At 38.8% G+C, this 25,254-nt stretch overlaps 2 protein-coding genes across 2 annotated transcripts in view; one reads left to right on the forward strand and one right to left on the reverse strand.

Annotated features, from left to right (window-relative positions):
- The window catches only part of LOC145996140 (pancreatic triacylglycerol lipase-like), a 51,045-nt gene that overhangs the window by 10,510 nt on the left and 15,281 nt on the right, over positions 1-25,254 (reverse strand). Inside the window, exons 2-5 of the mRNA XM_083132474.1 lie at positions 4,314-4,482; positions 3,471-3,627; positions 2,560-2,663; positions 659-786 (exon numbers count right to left, since the gene is read on the reverse strand). Of these exons, the coding sequence (XP_082988600.1) occupies positions 659-786; positions 2,560-2,663; positions 3,471-3,627; positions 4,314-4,482 (558 nt within the window). The remainder of the gene's footprint in view (positions 1-658; positions 787-2,559; positions 2,664-3,470; positions 3,628-4,313; positions 4,483-25,254) is intronic.
- LOC145996142 (uncharacterized) overlaps positions 17,415-25,254 on the forward strand; it is a 64,613-nt gene continuing 56,773 nt past the window's right edge. The window contains exon 1 of the mRNA XM_083132478.1: positions 17,415-17,484. The gene's annotated coding sequence lies outside the window, so the exon portion shown is untranslated. The remainder of the gene's footprint in view (positions 17,485-25,254) is intronic.

Here is a 25,254-nt window from a genome sequence, read left to right on the forward strand (position 1 = left end):
CTGGGGAAGCTTTCGCACGAGAGCTCATTCATCATGGTTCGATAGGCAGGCATGCAAACTGTCTACCAGCAGGGAAGAATGTTCAAGTAATTTTTGGAATTATGCTTGAATTCCATTCAATCTCAAGTTAAATGGTATGCAATGCAACAAGCTACAGTGGAAACAAAACACCATAAAAAAATGGACAAGTTATTGTGGACGAACCAACATTTTATGGCAATTGTTCCTGAAGACATAGTAATCAAATTTACTCCTATCTCCTCACGTCTCACCTTGCCCTCATCCTCACATATTGCCTTTGAGCTTACCCTCACACGCTTTGACTGCTGTGTGTTAACTCTGATGCATACAATAGGTCGTCGATTTGATTCCCAATGGTGCCACATTTCAATAGTTCCAACATTACTAAAAACTGTATATCCAGTCCCAAGGTCTCATTAGGAAATTACACACATGTACCCCCCCCCCAACACACACGCAAAATTCCCTATTGAGTCCCTTTTCAAAATTTGATTTTATGACCGTTGGGCCATGTGTATTTGTGTGTGTGTATTATTAGCAGGTGAACATTCATTGCAGATGCCTGTACTACAACATATCAAAGTATGAATTGGGACCTGCTGGGCAATTTCTTACTTAGTCTTACTGTAGACTTTACCTGTAATTCTCTTCACCCTAGTCACTCCGTTGGCAATATATGAGGCAGTGTGCGCTCCTAGGCTGTGTCCAATGAGGTGCATTCTCTCTGGGGAGGCCCCTTCATGTTCTACCAGATACCGTGCCAATCTATAACAAATATATTATTCTGAAAATCTTTCTCAAAGTTTTAAATTTACAACACTCATGTTAGAGCGATAAAATAAATGATTTAAGTGTAAAGCATATAAAATTTTAATTACCCAGAGGGATTTTAGTGATTCAGAGTAATTTGAACTAAAATTAGGTTACAGAAAACAAAGAATAGCTAAACACTTGGTAATCCCAGCAAATGACATTTTTATGTGTACTCTTCTTTTTGAAATGTTAAAGAAAATGGATATTGGAAAAAAAGAAAAACAAGGAAAATTAATGTGAGAATTCGAGGCTTAAGTATTGAACATGCTAACAGATACTTGGGATGTGCCATAAGCAGTGACATCAGATGTAGCCAGGAAGTCAAAGTGAGATAGCAATGGCAAAAGAAGCCTTTGATAGAAGTAGAAGTGTGTTTTGTGGACCTTTAAGAAAGAGGGAAGTTAAGTGTTTTGTGTGGAGTGTAGCAGAAACTTGGATGCTACGAAGAAGTGAGGATAAGTCACTAGAAGCTTTAGAAATGTGGCTGTGGCGAAGAATGAAGGGTGTGGAATGGACAGAAATAAAACTGTGTTGGAAATAGTTCGTGATAGAAGATCATTGCTGGTGGTGATCAAGAAAAGAATGTTGGGACACTGGCTAAGAAGGTACTGCTTGCTAAGGAATGTGTAGTTAACTAGGAAAAACAGATGATAGATGATATCAGCGGCGGCTCAAGGGGGAGAGCCGCCGTGCCATGGCACTACCCTCAGAAGCAATGCATACATAGCTCAAGTATTGTTAAATTAATACATTGATAGTTTACAGACAAGGAGATTCAAATCTTGCAATCGGTCAAGCACAGACTAGATATGAACAGCCCCAACCTCCTCACTGCATCGCCAGCTGTTTCGTACCCTCGGCGAGGCAGCGGTCCGTGCCACTCGAGAGCTGGCCTAACCAAGTTGAAACACGTGAGAAGTGTCAGCGAGTAACATTTCCACCATGAGCCGGGAAAGAAGGTGGCAGGGGGTGGTGTTAGCCAATGGGGTTAGCCCATAAGACACCAGCCGTGCCCGTTTTCGCTTTGGCACAGCGAGGGAACTTTCGCAGTGTTGACACAGTTGCCATCTTCAGAGATAAGTCGCTAAATACGACGGATTTGTAAGACCCGTTGGGGAAGTAATTCTTGAAAAAGGTACTATCTACTTTTCTGCCAACTTTTGGAGAAACGAACCTAGTATTTTTCCAAAGTTAAATGAACATTTTGATAATAGATAGATGCGCCTAGAGGGCCATCCAGACTTTTTAAAAATATAAAAGTAAAAAATCCTATGGTGATGCAAGTTTCCTTTGGCATTTCGACAATTTTTTTTACATCAAATGTATAGAATATTTTCAACATCCAGTTGAAATACGTGTGCATGGGGGAGGAGAAGGTGAGAAGATTTGTTTTCCCTTCCTCTTGTAATTCTGTTTTTAGTGAAGTGTCCTGTAGTGTATAAAGATAGGTTAGTGAGTGAAGATTAATCGTATTAGTGTGTTATTACTTAAACACACACTGTTTTCCACGTTACCAAACGAGGATAAACATCTTGGCCAGTGGGGCAACCTCAAGGAGGGAGCGGGGGCATTGCGGAGTTTGTTTTTTTCGATTTCTTGATCACGTTGGCACTACCCATCATACTTGCCGCCATCATAAACTGACATGAATCGTAAGGTGCAAGATCAGGTTGGAGTAAAAACTTTCTATTAAGGCAGAGAATGATAAATGAATGAAATGTATACCTAGCTCCTTCGGCCCCTACTACTCGAGTGTTTGCGGTGACTTGAGCATAGTTGATGCTAGCTGCTCCATCTTTCCAGTCGACACTTATGATGTTTGCATCTACCTGCAAAGGAAGGAGGAAAATAAGTTATAATTTGGTAGAAACGGCAGACCAATCTGAAAGTAAAATAGAAGAGACTGTACAAGCTGGCGTGTTGTGAGAAATAGGATAACATAAAAGGATGGACTCTTGTAAAACGGTCTTCGGCTGTTGTTATGTGTAACTCTACCATAATATTGAGACACTTACGTTGTCACGAGGTTTCCGGCCTCCCCGATGGCGCAGTGGTAGCATCGTCGCCTTGTAATCAAGGAGTCCCAGGTTCGATACCCGGTGGAGGCACAGAGTGTTTCGGATTCTACTTTAAACTGTAGGTCCAGTCCCGATTAGCCTTTCTGTGAATAAGTGGACTTAAAACGCCAGTCAATCAATCACGAGGTTTCTGGATAGGCTTTATCGCCATATGACGCGAAACATAATCAGTAATCTCAGATGCTAGCAGGTGCAGGTAAAATTACATTTTCATAAACATTCTACACATGGCTCGGAAATGATTAATGTCGTTTTCCACGTTGTACATATTCAAGAGGTAGGGGCTTTAAGTAATTACACTATGATAGACTAAAAAAATATATGTAGCTATATTTGCAGTGAAACCTCAATTTTACGTTTTCTTGCTTTGGTATATTGGAAAACGTAAAATTGAGGTTCCACTGTAATGCAATTAATTGAAGAAGAACTTTCTAGATTATGGTAGTTTTGGATAGTTCCAGGAAAAAAATACTGTATGAGAAATTTGAATCTGTTTTATGCTAAACGCATTATTATACTAAATAGCTATATTAAATGTATAAGTTTTTTCATTATTACCTTTTCGAGGAGAGCATCTTCCATTTCTGTCACCCAGGTGGCATTGGTGTCGCTAGTGAAACCGTGAACGATGAAGTAGGTCCATTTGCTTCCATCGTAGCTGGTACCGTCCAACGAAATCTCTGGCCGGGTTTCAATTTCCTCCCTGCCGGCAGATCTGCAAGGCAAGAATAAATGACATTTCGAAGGAACTTTGCCTAAGACAGGTAGGCACCGGAAACGTAAGATAACTGCATTTTTTCGAAAATATTTTTTTGTTCTCTCTGATCCTTGTTCCTTGAGCAACAGCCGCGAACTCGTGCTGGGCGCTCGTGGCAGACCTTGTGGAGCATTAGCCTTACCAGATTGAGTTTTCGGGGGTGGGGGGACACTACTTAAAAATATGTCGTGTCCCAATAATATTTCAAATACACATTGAAGCAGGAGCTAGATATGAAACGCCCTGTACTTAGAAATATGTCGTGTTAGTGTGCCCCAATAACATTTCAAATACACATTGAAGCAGGAGCTAAATATGAAACGCCCTGTACATAGAAACATGTTGTGTCAATGTGCCCTAATAATATTTCAAATCCACATCAATAGAAGCTTCGAAGCAGGAGCTAAATATGAGACCCCTGTACTTAAAAATATGTCGTGTCAGTGCGTCGCAATAATATTTCGATTACATATTGATGCAGTAGCTAAATATGAAACCCTCTGTACTTAGAAACATGTTGTGTCAACGTGCTCTAATAATATTTCAAATTTACATCGAAAGAAGCTTCAAAGCAGGAGCTAAATATGAAACACCCTGTACTTAGAAACAAGTTGTCAATGTGCCCCAATAATGTTTCTACATACCTCGTGTTGAGGAAAAAACGAGTGTTTATTTTGTCTGGTTCTTCTGGCAACAGTGGGATCGGCCTGAGTATGGAGAACCATGGCCCCTCCAAAGTGAAGCATCCAAGGTCACCGTAGCACACCCCTTTCTGGTCTGATGCCTCTCCTACATCGTGGCCCGTGTCGTTGCCTGAAAATATACAAGGATAGAAAGTCTCGTCATACAACTGAAACTTTGGTCCGTGAACTTATCCTTCTACTTGTCTAGGAAATTAACCAATTTTTGCCCATCGTTTGTGCTATGTTAGTGCTGGTTTCTGCCGTAAAGAGTTTCGTTGGTGCTGCTAAATTTTTGGAACAAGGGCCGTTCCAAAATGGGGCAAGGCAGAGCCTCCGAGATGCGTATACTTCTTGTATACTCCGTGAACGGGCCACAACCTGTCATGCTAAAAGGACTGATGTCGTCAAAGGATTAGTCGTGTGTTTTGGGGAAATACATGTATGTGAATGTGCGATTTCTACGAAAAAGAGTTCCTCTAAATCTATTTATTTCAGAGTAAGAATAATATTATAGCAAATTAAACATAGTTGTGTCCTGATCAGTTACAAGTAAATTTATGCCTTTGTATGTAGCACAACATTCAATTACGTGTTAGTAAAAAAAAAGTCTGTGTTCAACCAGTGCGAAGTATACGACATTTAAGAATTTGTGAACATAGCTGAATGGTAATATTAATTAAATAGATGACGACCTTGTAACTATTACATTCCTTTATTTAACACGGAAAAATGTTGATTGTTATTTATATGTCCGTATTATTGCTCATACAGTGTCTGAAATTGTGCAGTTCAAAGTGCAAGAGTGACGTCTTTAACACATTTACTTTCTAGTCACAGTAGAGGATATTCACTTCTTTCTTCATGTTATGTTCCAGTTTACAAGAATTATGTACTTGATGATATACATGACGTGAAAGAAATATAATGTACAGTACATCAATAGAATTTTACGACTTTGCTAGATTTTATTAGCTTATTTCACAAATACATTGTGCAGAATTTTGTACCTTTGTACTCAGTAATGGATGTTATATTTTCCCTTTGTCGATTATTTCGGTCAGAAACAGGAATATATTTTTGATTATATAGTTAGCGAACTACAGCGTGTCCCGTGTGTCAGAATGATGTGATTGTTGTTTCATTTTAAAGAATGACTCAGTAGCTAGCAGTAGCAATAGCTAGTCATGTGGTCACCACAAGAAAAAGTGTTTTGTGTTTTAACGTTGTCTGAAGTGAAGTCTGTGACACTTGTGCAGAGACGATTTCGTGCACGTTATGGTTTAAGTGCTAAAGAAGTAGTTCCATCGTACATTTCAATAAAGAAATGGGAAAAACGTTACGCAAAACCGGTTCATTTCTCAAATCTAGTTAGAGACTTCCTGGACGAGCATTTCAATGGAAAATGGATAGGAAGAAGTTCGGATTTTATTGAATGTCCCCCACGGTCGCCAGACCTCACTGTGTGTGATTTTTTGTTGTGGGGGTGTGTTAAGGACAAAGTTTACTGTACACCGGTTAGAGATTTGCAAGACTTGCGTGAAAGAATTGTGGTTGCAGTAAGCAACATTACCCCGCACATGCTTCAAAACGTGTGGCTTGAGGCTGACAACCGGTTTGACATTTGCCGTGCCACTAACGGTTCACATGTGGAAGTGCGCTAGTTTTCTTGATTTGTAAAAAAAAATCTGAGTTGTTACACGTTTGTACAAAGTTTGGACAATAAATATTGGTAAATAAAAAAGTTTTGATTTTTTCTTTTATTATACGTATAAGCGGGACACACTGTATATAAAAACGTGTACTTGTGTCACCAACATATAAGGTATTTGGAAATGTAGACAAGTTGCTAAAGTGAAAATTTGCTATGGAAAGAATAACGATTAGTACATTTGCGTAGTCAGACATTGTTATTGAGTTTCTAAAGTTAGAAAGCTTATTTAATATGAAATTCCAATCTTACAAGCTCTTTCCTCGACCTTATGTACGTAAACTTTTACAAAATTATCTTACATACATGACTTGGACAGTAAGTTTTTATTCCACAGCACAGCATTTTAATAGCAATTATATACTAACGCTGATAATTCTCTACGAACTAACGGTAATTTCCAAACGTAGGATGACATTTTATCTATATCGCCTTCTTTCCATTGGTAATTTGAAAAATAAAGGTACATTATGCAGATCGGTAAAGATTGGATTTTACTTTTATCAATATTATTTATGCATTTTCTAATGTCATGTAACATTTGAAATGTTCTTGAGGTGAAAGCAACGTTCTGAACGAATAAAAGAGGACTTAGTCACTCAGAAAACTAAATATTATACTCTTACAATGCACTTTGTTACATGTTGTAAATGGACTATACTTGACTAATCCTGTGACGTCACGGAAGCTGGTGTGAGGCCCGTATATAAGTATCTAGGAGGCCCCGGGCAGGCTAACTTAACAGTTTTCTGAATTTTCCAGGAACCTCGTGAAACTGTGCCCATTGTTAATGGTGAAGGGTTCTAAAAATATACAGTGGTGGCCAAAAGTCTGGAAAATGCCTCAAGAAATCTCTTATTGGCTTTCACATACAAATAAATTTCACATGTCCTTGTATTCTTTTGTTTTCTATTAACCTACACATTCATACAAGTGGCAGGATATTATATCAATTATTTCTGTAAATAATATTATTATATTTTCTTCTTCTTCTTCTTTTTCTGCAAAGGTTGGTTTCTCATTTGAACTGTATATAATTTTATCAATGACTTCAAAGCTTATTCTGATATAGCGAACAATATTATTAGGGTATTGTTGTGTGCATTGTTTAAGTTTCTGTTGCAACATTTTTGGCTTCATTTGTTGTTACTGTGAACACATTGTTGCTTGATAAATACCAGTGATTGTTGTTGCGAAACAGTGGATATCTGTGAATTGAGAAGGTACAGTACAGCTGTTTTCTGAACACTTGTTAGTGGGATTTAAAAATTGAAAGCCGAAGGAGAGACTTCCTTTTAGTTTCTTGTGCATCTGTGTTCTTTTTAACTCTTCTAATTTATTATACAGGGTGTCCACGCTAGAGGGATCGAGAAATAAGTGATAATTTCTAGAGAACAGAATGTATTGGTAACATAAACTTTTACTTTTACTTGATACAAAACTCACCGAGTTTCAGATGATGTTCAATGAAACTCGATATGTGCACCTTTGGTGGCTCTGCACACATCTAAACGGTATTCAACTTCCCGCCAAGTGTTCTCTAGCATTTGGGGAGTCACAAGCACTACTGCATTTGTGATGCGGCCCCTCAGTTCCTGCAAATTTCTTGGTCTGTCTCCTTGATAAACAACGTCCTTAACATATCCCAAGAAAAAAAATCCAAAGGGTCAAATCGGGTGACCTGGGTGGCCAGGCAAGGGGTCCTTCTCTTCCGATCCACATATCGGGGAAACGTTCATCCAAGAAGTCACGCACCTGTCGATAATAATGGGCCGGTGCTCCATCTTGCTGGAAAATCGATCCTGGGGGAAATTGGTCTATGGCGAAGTTCTGCAACATGTCCAGATACACATGTCCTGTGACTGTAGCCTCTAAGAAGAAGAATGGTCCAATGACAGGGTTCCTCGTCAATCCACACCAGACATTCACTTTAGGCGTGTCTCTCTCATGTTCTTGAATAACGTGGGGAATCTCTGAACCCCATATCCGGCAGTTGTGCCTATTGATTTTGCCGCATAAATGAAAGGTTGCTTCATCCGAGAAAACAATCTTGTCCAGATACGAGTTGTCATTTTCAATTCGCAGAAGCATTTCAGCTGCAAAATGTGCCCTAAGCGGACGATCATTTGGCTTTATGTGGTGATGAAGCTCGATCTTGTAAGCAGTCAAATGGAGTCGGTTGTTTAAGACCTTGTGAATAATCGATCTAGGAATTTGAAGTTCGGAACTAGCTCTTCGGATAGACTTCCTTGGACTCCTTGCAAATGCCGTTCTCACACGTTCGATTGTTGCCTCATTCACAGACACTTTCGCATGTTTGCCGGTTTGCGGTAGTAAAGAACCTGTTTCTCGGAGTGTTCTGTCCCATTGGAGAATCGCTTTATGACCAGGTGGATCCACATTCCACGTACGACGAACACGGCGTTGAACCCGAGTAACAGATTTCTCTTCTGCTAGCCATAACACGCACTGAACTTTCTTTTGCGGTGTCCACATGTTTTCCACTGCGCGATCGACTACTGAATGGCGCCTGGCTTCCTTTCGAGACAAAAGCTATTGACGCGCATGCGCGAACGTGTAGCTGTCTGAAAACAGTGTTGCACAATCTCGGAGAGTTTCCCTTTCCTGTCATATGAAAAAAACAGCAATATCCTTATCTGGTTTTAAATGGCGAGCATTTATTTCTCGATCCCTCTAACGTGGACACGCTGTACAAATATAAACTAGTGCTAGTGGGTTAGCTAGTGTGTATTTTCATCACCTGCAGCTGTGTTTCCGGGAATAATGTTGCAAGAAGCAAAAAGGGATTTGAACTGAGCTCAGAGACCAGGGCCCAGATCAGCATATTGCATCAAGAGGATAAGTCAAAATCTGAAATTGCATCCCAATTCAAGATAGCTCCAAGTACTGTCACAAAAACACTGAATAGAATTCAAGAAATCAGTTCATTCAAGTCTCGCACATGAAATGGCAGGCCACGTGTTACGTCTGATCGAACAGACACAGCAGTCGTCAGATTATGCAAACAATCTTCCAAAACTACTTCTGCTAAAATAAGATCAAACCTTCCAGAAGACATCAACAAACCGAGATGCCGAACCATTAGACGTAGACTGTTTGGTGCAGGTCTGAAATCCTACACTCCAGCAAAGAAGCCGAAACTATCACAAAAAATATCACTGATGGTATAAAATTTTGTCGTCGTTACATGACTTGGACAGCAGAGGACTGGGAATCAGTGACGTTTTCTGATGAATCAAAATTTACTCAGTTTTTCCATTATAATAAATATGTAAGACGCCTCAAAAACAAAAGATATGACCAACGTTATGTCGTCCCTACTGTAAAGTAAGCAGAAAAAGTGATGGTCTGGGGGTTGTATTTCCGCAAAAGGACGGGGATCACTATGGATAATGCCAAGGAACGCTACCATAAATGGAGAGGTGTATCTTCAGATCCTTCAACAGAAGCTTCCAGTTATTATGGACATTCATCAGTGTACTTATTTTCAACTTATTTTACTTGCCACGGTACTAAGAAAGTGAAATCCTGGCTAACCTCGCGACTACCAGTTGCTCCATCCATGGCCAGGCAGTTCACCAGATCTAAACATCATAGAAAATGCATGGTCCATCATGAAGATGAAGATATGGGAGAAGTCCCCAACGTCATACAATGACCTGGTACAAAAATCAAGGAAGTATGGGTCACTGAAATTACGCCAGATTACTGTCAACGCTTGGCGCACTCTATGCCCAAACGGATATTGGAAGTGTTAAAAAACAAAGAACATGCTACAAGATACTAGAGTATGGAAATTATGATAATTTGTATCTATATTTGTTCAAGTTATCTTATAGTATACATTTTAAAAATAAAATTTAAAATTTCATCAATTGTATTAAGTGTGAGAGAATTAAAAAGTATGAATAATTGAAAATTTTGATGATTTTCCAGACTTTTGGCCACCACTGTAGCAGCACCGACGAAACTCTTTACGGCAGAAAACAGCACTAACGACGCTCCAACGTGAGTTCAATTTAGAAGTGAAAACTGAGAAATTGGCATTTTCTAAGTCGGAAGGTCAAAAGTAATAATTCCTTTGTGAAAATAAATCCGCAAAAATGGCAGTAGCTGATGCCATCTGGCGAGAAGATCGCAATATTAGAACCTGAGAAGAAAAGGCCATTAAACCTAACTGTAGGTCTAGGTCGGATTACTTACTCTGGAAACCCAGAAAATTGAAGGCCATCGATTGGTCGAGGCAGAGAAGCCACAAGCAAAAATACTGTAAAAACATTGTCGAACTTCGGGTTCTATCTACGGCAAGAAAGTATTCTCGTCAGTTGTCTGGTCTTATATATGTAGTCTATAACAAATCTGCTTGTTAATGGTAAAAGTTTGTCGTGAATATTACCTGCATAGTCTTCAAAGATGTCATTGAAAGTACCACCTGCATTTGAATCCTGACACCTGTTCGATCAGTGCTCCCGACACATAAATATGTGCAGAAATTGTTTGTTAATACGCTCTAAGAAAGGTTATGGGGTAGAACAAACAAAATGACACTTGAATGTCATTAGCATGATATATCATTGAGAAGGTAAGGCATGACGGGTGACATCAACCGCATGTCTACGATGTGTGTGTGTGTTAGAGTAATTTTCCACCAGGTGTTCTGCCGTTAAGGGCACGAACCTGTTGAACACCAAATATTCTTATCGAAGAGTGTCACTGAATCGTATCTCTTTCTGTAAAATGTATTACAAGACGATAACACAGTGGAGGTCCAAATTGTTCTACAAAAAGTGTAGCATCATTATAATAGAGTTCATGTACTGTGATATGATGTGTATTTCAGAACTAATTCATGTCAATAAAATCAAATTGCCTTCACACTCATTTCAAAGCGCCTTGTAACAGAGGTATCCCGTGTTCGTGGAAGCACATTGCCCAGCGGACCCTACTTTAAACCGTAAGTCAGGCATAAAGTAGACTTAAATGAAAAGAATCTTTTGACTATATTTGAGAGATAACAAATGTATTGTAGCCGTGGTTAACCTGTACATACACTGTAAAAAGTAGACAAATGACGATCTAAGACTGTTAATTTTCTCCTCTCTTGCTTACAATGTCAGCAACAATAGCTTCATTCCATGAGATGACGAGCAAATTTTTCGCACAGAACTGGGATTTACTACATTCATACACACTCCAAGGTAAACATGTAAATCTGTGTGAGGGTATGCCAGAATAAAAATGTATAATTGCAGCTAACACATGGATCATTTCTGAAAGATTGCATTAATTAAGAACACCGTGAGAAAAGCTAAATTGCGTTGATGTTAGGTACTTACGTAACAGAACTCACATTTTTTTTATGTGGATACTGCTCGTTTGCAGCGGGTTGCTCAGGAAATAAGTGCGTCGGAAAGGTGGAGGGGGGAGGCACTATATAGCCCCTAGGGTAGTTATGACTACTTTGTTCAGTAGCATTATGGGCTGGCCCAAAGGGGGGTTATAACTTCCAACACTGGGCACCCCATTGGTCACTTGTAAATGAAAAATGAATAGATAGATTGCTTATGGGAAAAATTCAAAGCAATAATTTATTATATTAGCTAATTTGTGAACATGTTTAACTATATCTGTATTAGAGTACTGCATGGAAGAACTCTCGCTCGTTCGAATCTTTTACGCTGCAACGTATACAATGGAATACCAAGTTTGAATGTAATAATAATCGCAGACACATATATCGTACATTGAAAATGCAAATGTTCTCATCTCCAAATTGTAAACAAATCGATATATTTCGGCTATGGTTAATGTAGGATGCAATTGTTTCATCTCTGCTATCGTCTGGTGCCTACATACAACCAATATTGATATATTGAGTCTTTTTGGTTCAATTGCAGAATTTGGAAACAGCCACGAGAGTGCAAACTCCAACAGCCAATGGAGCCTTCTGACAATTTTCTCAACTAACTACAAGCGCCATCCGAGTATGAGATAAACGACTTGCATTCTAACCTCAGTCACTTGTGGGAGCTGCTTTACGATGCTAGTGGTCTTCGCATATTACTTTGTTAACTGGCAAAAAAATAATAATAGTGGAATCGAAGTAGTTGATTGATTTCCCAAAGTATGAATAATTTATTCTAGTTTGCTACCGAATGACAAATTTATAATGAAATTGTTTCATCTCCATCTCGTTTCCAAAATGCAGTGTTCTATTTAGTAGATAGAATACTGTCACTCTCAAATGAAAGCTAATGTTGCGTGCAATTGTTGTATCTAAAATTTACAGCCTAAGTACGCGTATCTAACGAAACAACTACTTCTTTTTGGAGAGGCTTCAGCACAATAGCCTTTGCAATGATACAAACTTTCAGCACAATGGTGACAAAGGTTCAATAAATATATCATGTCAAGCTTTAAAGGGCTCTCCTAAAAAAATGAAAAATTGGACATAGAACATTTACATTCTCAGTGGACGATATGTAAAATTTTCGTCCTGCCAGTTCCAGCCCACAACCATCTTTTTCATTTTCACATATCATATATTGGTAAGATAGAGTAAAGTACATTTTAACATGAAGATAATGACCATGTTTACTTAAGTTTCAATTCCACTGAATCTGTCACCTCACGATCCATATTTGAGAGCCCACTACCACAGACAAATGACGGTTATACGTGTACTACTGGGCTTCGAGTGCGTACCGCTAGTTTTGCCTGTTCGAGCGTTATTCGCTATCTAGCGTCGTCCGTGCGAACTATTTGGTGTTCGAACGAAATGCTCTTTCTGCAGCACTGTAATCTGTATATTACATGGTAAATGAACACTCCCTAAGATAAAGTAGTTGCAGCTGTACGATTTATAACTCGGAAGAGACTGCATCATCAGTTGATTCTTTCAAAGATTTGTTTTATGCTCGGAGACTAGCCAGGAAGTTTGAAAAGTTCTCCTCGACAAAGACAAACTTGGAAGAGAAGTTGAAAGTAGTGTTTCATTCTCCAGACAAACCAGTTTTGGCATCTGCTCATCTCAAGCTTTTGAGGACTGAAAACAAAACGTTCCCTGACGTCATAACACTGACCTCATCACCTTTAAGGAATCAGTTCTTCATTTTGGATCAACGGAATTTCCAAAAACTATGGAAAATTGGTAAAAACTAGAATTTCCTTTTGACATTATTAAAGGTCCAAGGTTGCTCCTGGTTCAGTGGAGTTGACATTTCTCAGACAATCCTTGACATTCCGTAAGGTTCCTTCCATAAAACACTTAAAAATAACCTTTTTTTATATCAAAGAAGCCGGCATGTTCTTTCAGATTTCATTCAAGGGCGTTCTTTGTGTTGCACAATGTGTTTAATTATGTTCCTTACGTCCTCGCGTCTTGATTTACTGAATGCTTTTGTTCTTACATAGCTGAGAATTGTATACCGCATTTGCAAATGAGAGGTGGTAATCTGATAATTATGTAAAGCGTGGGAAGATACCATAGGCTATATACACATGTGTGACCTTCTAACTATCCCAAGGTTCCAGGAGAAATCCCGTAAATTCTCCCAGTTCCAGGCAAATCTCGTCCAAGAATACAAAAAGCCTTTGAAATTACAGTAAATTCTTGATAATACGTGAGCCTCCCAGATGGCGCAGTGGTAGCGTCATCGCCTTGTAATCAAGGGGTCCCGGGTTCGATACCCGGTAGAGGCACATAGTGGTTCGGATCCCACTTTAAACTGTAGGTCCAGTCGATTAGCCTTACTGTGCATAAAGTGGATTTAAAACCCCAATCAATCGATTTTACGATGTTCCGTAAAATCATAAGAGAAAAACTGAACCAAACTTAAAACAAAAGAATTTCGTTGCGTTGGATGCGGACAATGCCCTACGACGCAGATTAACCAGAAGCAACACCTACCAACAATCTGTTATTCAGACAAGGGCATGACACTGCTGTTCGAAAACAATACAACGTTCTGAAGCAGAAGATACTGGGCCATTTCTTTAAAGTACAAAGTCGATATTATTTAGCTATTATTTTCATCACATCATTGTTACTCCTGTACTGAGCAATGTATATAAACATTTTTTTTACATATTGTAGTTTTTTTTGTTATTTTGTTATTATTGCCTCTTCCGATTATGTCCAAGTTAACTAACTCTCTAATATCTTAAACCCGAAGGTTCATGGCTGCAGCAACACAGGCAACACATCTGTCCCTATCCTGAGCAAGATATATCCACTCTTTTCCATCCCTACCAATTTCCTTTAGGTCCATCTCAAACTTATTCCATATAATTATGCAGTTCTTGAAATTCGAGGTACCCCGTCCCTTCCCCCCCCCTGAATTATCAAGACTCCATTGTATATGGACGTGTTTATAGGAGGGCGGCGGCTATTTCTGAAGGTGATGTGGTCACCACCACTCTCCAGAAGCCGTTACTTCTTCAGGTACCCATTTAGAGCCTGGGTGAACCTCAAAACCGCTCCTTTACAGGGATATTACTTTAAAGCAACCGTCATGAGAATCGAACCTGGGTCTTCCATTTGACAGTCAGACGCCCAACCACCGCGGATAAATTACAATAATAGAATTATAACTACAGTGGCTGTCGTAAGTTCAGATAATAAACTCTTTCTTATTAAAACCAGTTTCGAAATTATATGCAAGATCTTCGATGGATGCGAAACTTACCTGTAGCGAAGGAACGCTTTCCTCCGGTTGCTTGCCCGTCATCGCGGCTAACGTAAGTGCACAAATAAACTGTGTTGACTTATTAGTGTGACTAGACCAAACTTCCACCCTCCCTCTTGGCACGAATATTCAACCCTGTTCTACATCTTACAAGAAACATCTTGTCAGGGTTGCTTACACAAGCAGAAGCACAGCAACAGAAAAGTTAGTGGCAGCCTAGCCAATAAAAACGGTTGCGCTTCAAGTATCTTGATATGTTATCAGCGTGGTTGGATAAAATCTATGAATAAGACCGTGAACACGGTGTAATCGTGTTTGACAATAACAAGTGCGCTTAAAATAATATTAGTGCTTTTTTTTATTGGTAACTAAACGCCGCTAAAGATGCTTACAATCCTCTTGCAGTCAAATCATAATTATTATGACTTTTACTTCCTAACATAAATGTAAGAAACATTACTGTTTAATGCTTATGACATGCACGGTACTATTATGACTTTGCGGAACGTCTTGTAGTCTGTGAACAGAAGCATACATGTAGTGTTACCAGGTCCGTTTTTTCCCGGACATGTCCTACATTTTAGCCTTATGTCCAGCGTCCGGGAGGAATTTGAAAAATATCATAATGTCCTACATTTTGAGCGTCACATAATATTAACTAGGAAAATACATGTTTTAGTTACACAAAGAGAAATCACACAAGTTACAAGTGTATGTACTGTACTTCCAAACTCAACAGTGAAACTTATTTTGATTGAGTCCTTATCCAAAAAGAGAATAAAAGTTTCTGCTAGAACAAAAACGGAAGCAATTAATGAACAAAGTTTTGGTGCCACATTCTGATGATGTCACTGTTCAGTGCCTGAGTGGAATTTCTTGCCTTGGGGGTTTATACTGATGGAACAAGGTGTTACCTATTCTTAAAGCAGTTCGTATAGAAAACAAAGCTATTGAACTAAAAACTACCCTAGATGAAACTTCAGGAACCATTTCAAGTTATGGTAATTGCTGAATACTTGTTTACCATTCCAGGTTATTATCAACAGCATAACGAACTCATGAGAGGATTTTTTTTTTCAAAAAGGTTGGTACTGGGGTTCAGTATAATTTCAAATAATTTGACTGTTCAGTGTCTCATAAATATATTTTGACTAAACCTGAAGTTTTAATAAAAATTGGCTTCTCTGAGAAGTATCAGTTAAAACATGATTACAAGTTTGGAAATTTTGCATTTAAAAATTCATTAAGAAATCATTTTTTAAAAAAAATCTGAAAACTGTAAATTTTAAATTACTTTCTAACATGTTCTGGAAATGTGTATTATTTATTGTGAATGCTTTGTGTCCTACATTTTGACTTAAAATCCTACATTTTGGGATATTTTGTCCTACATTTCCTGTATAGCAATCTGGTAACCCAACCTACATTGTATGTCACCGTGCCATGAAGGCAGTTAGTAGAATTGGCCTGTTTTTTTGTGGTGGTAATGTGATCAGCACCACACTCCAGAGTTAACTCATTCGCTTTAACTCTTTGACCCTGGTTTGAAAGCGCTTTATAATTATGCTCAAATTGTTCCTCTAGTTTTCTATTTTCGTTACTGTGCTAATCAGTGACAATGATCGCTGACAGTATTAGTTTTGTGTGCCAACGTGCAAGATTAATGCTTACGGGTGAGCCAATTAAAGGCAATACACTGTTATTGATTGACGAGTACGTGATAAGTACATAAACAAGCAGAACAGAATTCTTCACTAAGTGATTGCTTATTCCGTAACGTAAGCCAAATAGTTTTAAAACGCACATAAATTAAAATTATACACTCATTTAGCGAGATTTCGTGCACGGCTTTGCGACTGACTTGTTCAAATCAACCGCTTGGAGGCGCTGGTAACTTCCGCATTTAACTTTTGAGAGATAAACAAAATTATATCACTGTCACATGTCACGTAACCGGTATATAACTGTTCTCAATGGGTATCTTGTGTTAAAAGCGCTTGTGCGGAACAAATTACAATAACTACAAGTATAGTCGTTGCTACTTTGAAATGGCATGGGAAATCTAAAGAATGACCCTTTCAAAACCAACCGCTTGGAGGCGCTAGTAACTTCCGCGTATCTTTTCAGAGGTAAGTGACATATCCTGTTACAGAATCTAGCGTATAATCATGAAGGGATCCCAAGTCAACACAAGCCCTGTTGTACGGCTGCAATACATCAAAATGTACTAAAGTTACAAGGATAATTTACTGGAGACAATGAGATGGCTGTCACATGTCACTTAACTGTTGTCAACGAGTATCTTGTATTGCAAGCGCTTGTCCGGAACAAATTACAGTAACTACAAGTATAATCGCTGGTACTTACTTTGAAATGGCAAGGTAAATCTGAACAGAGATCCTATAAAAAGTCCTGGAATCTTTAGCGGAGAGAGCATGTTTGCACAACAATCTCACTGCAGTAGTCGAGTCAAACTTAAATCTATTGCTGTGTCCTTTTTGATTAATTCACACGACAACCAAACAAACCTTTGTTCGTTCATAATTATCATTCCGTAGGAAACATTACTGTTTAATGTTTATGGCTTGCATGGTACTATTATGTCTATTTACGGGACTTATTGCCGTCTCTGAAAGGAAGCCTATATGGAATGTTACCGTGCCATGAATACACATAGGGGAATGATCAGCACCACTCTCCAGGGTTGACTCTCCAGGTATTAAAGTCACACGTTTTAGCCTAACTTGAAAGCGCTTTACAGTTATTGTTCCTCTAGTTTTCTGTTGTCAATGCTCTGCTAAACAGTAACACTGATCGCTGGCATGGTTAGTTTTGTATAAGCGACAATGCTTAGAATGTTCTATGCTTGCTTGTAAGCTTTTATGCTGATCTATTACGGCTGCTATTAGAGACAGTGCATACCGGAAGAGGAAAATATGAAAATTAGCTTTCTTTGTCCACGTCTTTTATATAACACCTTTCGGATAAACAAAATAAACAAACACGCATTACTAGAAAGCAGAATAAACTTTGTATTTATATTAATTTACGTCTCATTTATGTCACTTTTTTTGCTAATCGCGACAAAGAGGGCGATTGATGATTAAGTGAGAACACCCATGCCGGACTCGAACCCAGGAATTTTGGTGGCGAAATTTGACGCGCTCGGATATCGTGCCGGCGGAAGCAGAATAAAGAAAGGGTGAGTTGTAAGGGGGGGATACCGCCCCATAAGAGAAGACATTCCCCACCTAACAATTTCCACTTCAAGCGCCGATAACAACAGAATAAGGATATTGAATTACGTGAAAGAGAATCTTAAAAACTAATTATAATTGCATGGAAGAAGACTTAAAGGTTACTTCGCGAAGTTATTAACCTTCCACAAAAGAGCTCACGTCAGCTATTGTAGTTCTTCTTCCTGAAACGTGCATAATATCACTTTAGTCAGGGAATGTTTGAAGTTGCCGACCTTAGACGTTTTCAGGGACCAAATACGAGCAGCTGACTCTCCATTCGACAAAATGCTAATGTATTTATAATCTAAAAACAGTAAAGAAAATTATAATTTTTAAAGACGTTTCCCTCTTATTAGTTCGGTACCAGGTAATGAGTTAATTTGAGGCAGTAATTTAAGGGATACCAGTTCAAAATATTTAAATATGACTAACGCATTCGGTAAGGGGGCTCCCCCAGTAAGAAATATTCTGTTCATTGCAGAAATGGCAACTACAGGGTATAGCAATTAGTCGGGCGATTTTGTTGCGTCAACATGTGACTACCAGCATCTTGCAGAACCTGCTTTGCCATTCAGTTATTATGGAGTAGTAGAAAGGGGCAAGCGCATTCGCTTTAAAATAGTATTACAAGAACAACGGGGATTATTATTATTTTTATTTATTAGTTCAGCACAGGATACATCTCCCTATTATGTTGAACATAACTGTACTATGCATAGAAAAAACATAGAATGAAAATGATCCCTTGGCCCGCCAGATCACCGGATCTGTCCGCCTGTGATTATTTTCTTTGGAAGTAACTGGAAGGAAAGATCGGATCCGGGAAGAGATGGCTCAAATTCCTACCTTACTGATAGAGTGTCTGGAACAAAATGAAGATCATCGTAGAAATGTTATTTTTCTAATCAATCACAATGTAAAAACTATATTTGTATTTTTTTGGTATTTCTTCTTCAGTCAATAAATTAGTTAATTTTGTCTTTATTATGTTTTGTGCGTGGTCTGGATTACAGTAAAACCTCGTTAATTCGGACCCCGATAAGCATACGGACAAGCAAGAGGCAAATAATAAAAAATAAAAATAAAAGCACAATGGAAGGTTTTAAATGTGGCTAGATGTTAACAATCGCATTCGTCATATTGCTCGGTAACGGCTAAGAATACGTACATCCAACGTCCATGGGAGAACTTCCCAAAGCAAAGGCAGTCAACCACTCATGAAATTCTGTTTCGTGTTTTGTTGCTATAAACGGAGTTTTAATGCACTTTCTACTGTTCTTTTAGGTTATTTCAGTTAATCCGAACTTTCGTTAAACCGGTCAACTTATCCCCCCATTAGTTCGGATTAACGAGGTTTTACTGTATTTGTCTTAACTGTGGAGTATTTAAAATTACCAGATTCATTGCCGCACCCTTTATGTGCAATTTTATATTAATTTATCTTATTCTTCTTATATATAGCCTAGTATAGTAGCCTATAAAAATGGATGTATGTGTGTATATAATGTGCTTGTTCCGGTATAACTGTCGAACGCCTGGAGCGATTTCAACCAAACTTGGTACACGTATCACTTGCAATCTCGAAAGAAATACTGTGGGGGTAAGACACCCCTGGCACCCCTAGGGGTGGGGTGGGAAGGGGGTGACATGTAAAAATAATCGAAAACGACCGATATTAGTGTGGAATCCATAGTTTTCGGGGTCGCTGAGATGAATAGTGACACTCCCAATGCCGCTCAACTCCACGTTCATTTTACACTATAGTTAGAATTCATTATTTTCCTGTCTAATAGAAGATTGGGATAAATAATTACCCGGGCAACGCCGGGCAATGAGCTGGTAAATAATAATTTTTACTGACAACACAAATTGTAGTCGCTTCTCGCAATAAATATGAATGAAAATGAACAATACACAATTGGCGGTGACTCTCAAATAAAAATGATTGTCTGTTAATGAAGACTTGAACATGGAGAAGCTCTTCTTTCCACTGAAACAATTGGAGCATACTGGAAGCAACCAGTGTCTCCTGGAATTAATTCACATTTAACAAGAGACATTTTTCAGCTCACAAAACTTGAAAAATAGGGGTAGGATTGCTATAAGTTTGCTATGTTGTCTAGAAATGTTTATTTGCGTGTAGACAAGTAAAGAAAAGAGCTCGATTATCGGATAATGCCCTAATATCGGATACTACTGTTTCTCGCCAACTAAGTGTTGCACTCGAGCGGCAGAAAGTGTAAAGAATAGGTCCTATGTCACCATAGCGTCAGCCTTTGTGTGAGGTGACTGGGTGCTATTGAAGTTTTTCCTTCGCGAAAAATATTGAATTGCCTATATTCCTTTCCCGGATTCTCTGGAGTAAGAGAACGCGTTCGCGTTCTCGGCGCATGTTGAAGGGTGTGCGCCTCGTCCAATGACCGCGCGGAGGGGAGGGGCATCCACGGGAGAGTGCGACACGACTGCTCATTCTTGGTACAGTAGTTCCGCAGTAAACATGTCAGCTCGGAAGTCGAGGGGAACTCTGCATTCAGGAGAGAGCCGCATAGTGTTGAATGTGTTCGAGAACCTATTTGAACGAGGTGGTAAAACAGTAGCTACATGAATGTGTTTTGGAAACAGCTGACCTAACGGGAATTGGGAAATCCACCGTCTATAATATCCGGAAGGAAGCGAAACAATCGCGAGGAAAGGATGGAACATCCCTGTAGGAAACGCCGGGCAAGAAGCATCCGTAACGAGCTCAACGATTTGCAGACTTCGATGAGTTTGCGCTAGAGGCATTACGAAGGCTTAAATTTTTGTTTCTCAAGTCTACCTTTTGATAATAGTGATTCATGTGGTAGAAAGAGGGAGTGGATATTCGATTTTTGTTACTTAGCGTTGCTTTTCTGCCACTTCTAGCTAATCGCAACAATGAGTGATGACGTGAAATTGATGAAGAGACACTCATAAACAGTGCCGCAATCACAGGGGCAGAGGGCATTGCCCCCCCCCCCCCAACCTTGGACCGAAGTCCATTCTAGGGGAAGCAAACATTGAAGTAAAAAACTAGACTAGGAGAATCTAAGAATAGCAGGACAATTGGGTAGTCAGTATGGAATTAGTTTCTAATGTGTTTCTTGCATTTTTCTTCCAGACGGACAAGGGCACTTGCAAGGGGCACAGAGGGGCAATTGCCCCCCCTCGATTTCAAATTTTATACAAAAAAAAATACATTTCGTAAAATTTTCTTGATCGCTTCGCTCGCAATCTCTCCTATTATTATAGTCAAAGTTCAGAGCCATAGCTATGGGGCGGCGGGAGTCGGCCCTGGGAGCCAAACGATCTATAGTAAAAAATGTTAAAGATAATGCCATGGCGCTCCGTAAAGTTATTTGCGCCCTATTAAAAGAATTTCTCTCTATGAAACTTAATATGAAATATTAATGATGACACTGTAATCCCTGAAGTCATGGATCAATCAAGGGATTCCTATTTATTTGTCAGGTGTCAAAACATGTATTTCAACTATAATATAACACAATTCACACAATATTTCGCAAAATGGTTAACGTAACCAGTAGGCAAACGTTGTCTGTAGTGATGCAAGAGTCTCCCCTTTGAAGGAAATAGAGTCCGTGGTGGACTAAGGGACGCATGTTTTAATGTTTTAGCAAGTCCAAAAAAATGTATTACAAATTTTTACACAAATCATCAAAGTGTAGATAATATGTAACCATTAATATTTAATTAATTCAATTTTTCTTGCATAACACAACACAATGGTGTTGTTGGATTCTCGTTAGATTCCTTTGTGCGTAAAAATCTTACATACTGGAAACTAAGACGGAATCATTATGAAGCATTATTTTGAAAGGACTCACTTAATCAGTTCTGCAGAGAGGCCCAAAGCTGTTGGTACATATTAATCAATCTATTAACATTATCGACCTGTAAATATCAAGTAGATACAGTCCCTATTAGCCTATTTATGTTAAACTTATACAATATTCCAAATTCTTTGGCAATCTGGAAAGGTCGTTATCGAAATATTGCTATTTGATGTTTTTTTTGTTTGTTTGTTTGTTTGTTGCAGTTTCTGTTAGTACTTATCTCTTTTGGGAGAGGGGGCAAGTGCCTCTGCGTACCCTGCTATATCTGCCAATGCAACACAATATATTAAAGCCCCCTCTAGGATTGACTTCGCCCCCCTCCCCCTACAAAGAATATTTGGCTACGGGCCTGACTGGCCATTGTTGAGAATAAGAGAAGAAATTGGCAGCAGAAAGCGTTTAGCTTTACGGCCCTTATACCGCGCAGCACTTCGTTGCTTTCATCCCGCACCCTTCCCCACCCAGTCTGGCCCCGCCCACAAGCTTACCCCTCTGCGCGTCGCTACTCCAGAGAATCCGGAAAAGCAGTATAGTTGGGGGTTTTAGAAGTCTCATCCTGCATTTATCACTGATAAGGGTAGTAAGAGTTTAGTATTTGAAATGCACAATGTAAAGTGTGAAAAGTCTACTTTAGGTTTCTCTTGGTTTAAGAGTAACACGTAGCTTCATTTGTGTGTCATGGCGTCGCATATATGTGAAGAAGCAGTGCCCTAATATCGGATACACAAGGGTGCCAAGTATCGAATATCTGATATTTGAACACCTCTTTCCTGTTTTTTTTTTATTCTAGTCACCAAGGAAGATGTTGGACGCTATATATCAGGGAGATACTTCGTGGCTTCTATTGCTTCATTGCTCCCTGAATTCTAGTCAAGTGTCAATTTCTGAGGAACCAAGTATGTACAATCAAATCAACCACATCCAAAACATACACAAAAAACAATGCTCTCTTGATGTTCTTTCTATGATCATATAGGGTAAAAGAGGGGAAGTTCGCCACCAAAATGCTTTTCATTTTTTTCCTTCTAAACGAATTGGGGGAGAAGGGCAAAATTTATACGATACAAAAAGTAGTCATTGTGGATTATGAGGAATATAAAATAAATACTGTGTTACTTATACTTATGACGTAATATTAAAAATACTAAAATGAGAAAAAGTGGCGAAATTCTCGCCACATGCTGGGAAATTCGCCATATAACATATTTATCATTTTATCGTCAGTTTAAGTGTATGAAATACCAAGTTGTTTCCAATAACTCGGACAACAAAGTGTAAAAGATCTACAAATGACAATAGAAAACTGCTTAAAAAGATACAGTACAAACATGTTTAAGAAACATAGGCCTAATGTTCATATGCATTGTGAACAAGTTGTGTGTGAAAGATCGCCTGTAAGAAGGAAAATTCGACACATTTTCTGTTACTCTGGCGAATTTACCAGCAAATGCATACTCGAAAGAAAACAACAACGTAGTATTGAAATTCGGCACCTTTCTTTGTCTTCTGTGTAGACGCAACTGCGCATTCCAAACTGTACTTCTTGCTTGCTAGTTCGCTCACCACACTGTAGTTTTCAGTGTTACTTGATTTTTACAGGCATCAGAGAGTGTTTCCAACCTATAGTTTCTATCTACGATTAAAAAAAAAACACAAGTAGGGCGAAATTCCCAGCATGGCGAACATCCCTTCTTTTACCCTATAACCTTCGACTTCACACATTGTACTGTACAATAGATCTTTCTTTCTTCAGTAATTAATATTTGATCCTCTCTTCACGTTATAATGTTATTTGCCTATTCGATATTAGGGCACATTTTTTGGATGTCAAATTTTTCCACTTTTTCTTCTATTGGCCTCTCTATGAAATATAATAAACTTTTCAACATCTTGCCATTATTTGTTATATTTTGGATTTTGTTTATTATTGAATATTTCTGGTTATTAATAAGGGTGTGTGCTCGAATATCGGATACTTAATGTTTACGCAAGTTCATGATATCTTAACAGTGATGTGTCCTAGACTATAAGTTTACGTCTACATGCGTTGTCTACACGTAATCTACGCGTAGATTACATTGGGTTGTTGTTTCATAAACTACGTAGACAATCTAAAGTGCATTTTCAAGGGTTTCATGAAAGGAAAGTGACATTTTCAACTATCCTAACGAAATGAAAAGAATCCTATTTACAACAAAATTTCTCTTCTCTTCTATTATCAACTATTGAAGAAGATAAATAGTATGCAAAAACAACAACAGATGGCAGTCGTGAGGCAAGAGTGGTCTTTTTCACATAAAACACTAGAATATTTCCTATTAGGTTTCTTCCTAGATGAGAAATTGTTCGAATTTGGAAGGAAGAGCATGAAAAGTTCTCCTCTCACATCAGCAACTGATACGCAGAATAATTTTGTTTTATTTTCACGGCGCCCTTTGCTAAGTTATCACTAGGGAAAGGAACTTTAGGTAAATAAATGTTTTTTCTGCGATAAGATACAGACCCTCATTTTTGCCAAAATTCTGATCATAGCCTTATATGTCAACACAGCAAATTTTATTTTACATAAAAACACATATTTTCCAGTTTTCCGTATGTAAATACATATTTTGCGAATTTTCATTTTAAATACATAAAATCGCTCATTGACTTCATCTACCTCGAAATCCTCGAAGGAAAAATGTTTATTCTCCGCACCTCTTTCATATCGAGAGTGCTAGGTTTGTTTTGTCTTTGAACACGCTCGCTGGCAGACTTCTGGCGCCTCGCCTACGATCCTATTGGGAGAAAATATCTGTAAGTAGCTGGGGCTGGCTACACGTAACGATAGCAAGGCTTTTTAATGAAGCAATGCAGCTATTGTGGCCGGAAGGCATAAAATTTGACAATGTTCTTCTCGTTATAGATGCTGCAGCTTACATGAAAAAAGCTGCAGTAGGCCTTGCCGTTAGCTACCCCAAAATGGTGCACGTTAAATGTGTGGCTCATGCGTTGCATAGAATATGTGAAAAGATGAGAGCTCTTTATCCCAATGTCGATAAACTGGTTTCAAATGGGAAGAAAGTTTTTATCAAGTCGCCTAGAAGAATAGACATTTTTAAACAAAAATGTCCTGAGGTTCCCCTTCCCCCTACACCTGTAGTTACGCGATGGGGCACTTGGTTGGATGCAGATGTTATGCCCAGAACTTTGAAAAAATTGTATCTGTTGTAAATGATCTCGACAAAGAAGAATTCTGCAAGAACTGTTGATGGAGCCCTCCTTAAAAGTCGAATTGGCATACATCTCAACAAACCTGTCCATTCTCTCTAATTCCATATGAAAGCTTGAATCATCCGCGAACACTTTGGCAGCTTCCATTGGTAAAGTCCG

Source organism: Lepisma saccharinum, chromosome 12 (assembly GCF_977018435.1).
Source record: "Lepisma saccharinum chromosome 12, izLepSacc3.1, whole genome shotgun sequence".
In the NCBI taxonomy this organism is placed as follows: Eukaryota; Metazoa; Arthropoda; class Insecta; order Zygentoma; family Lepismatidae; genus Lepisma; species Lepisma saccharinum.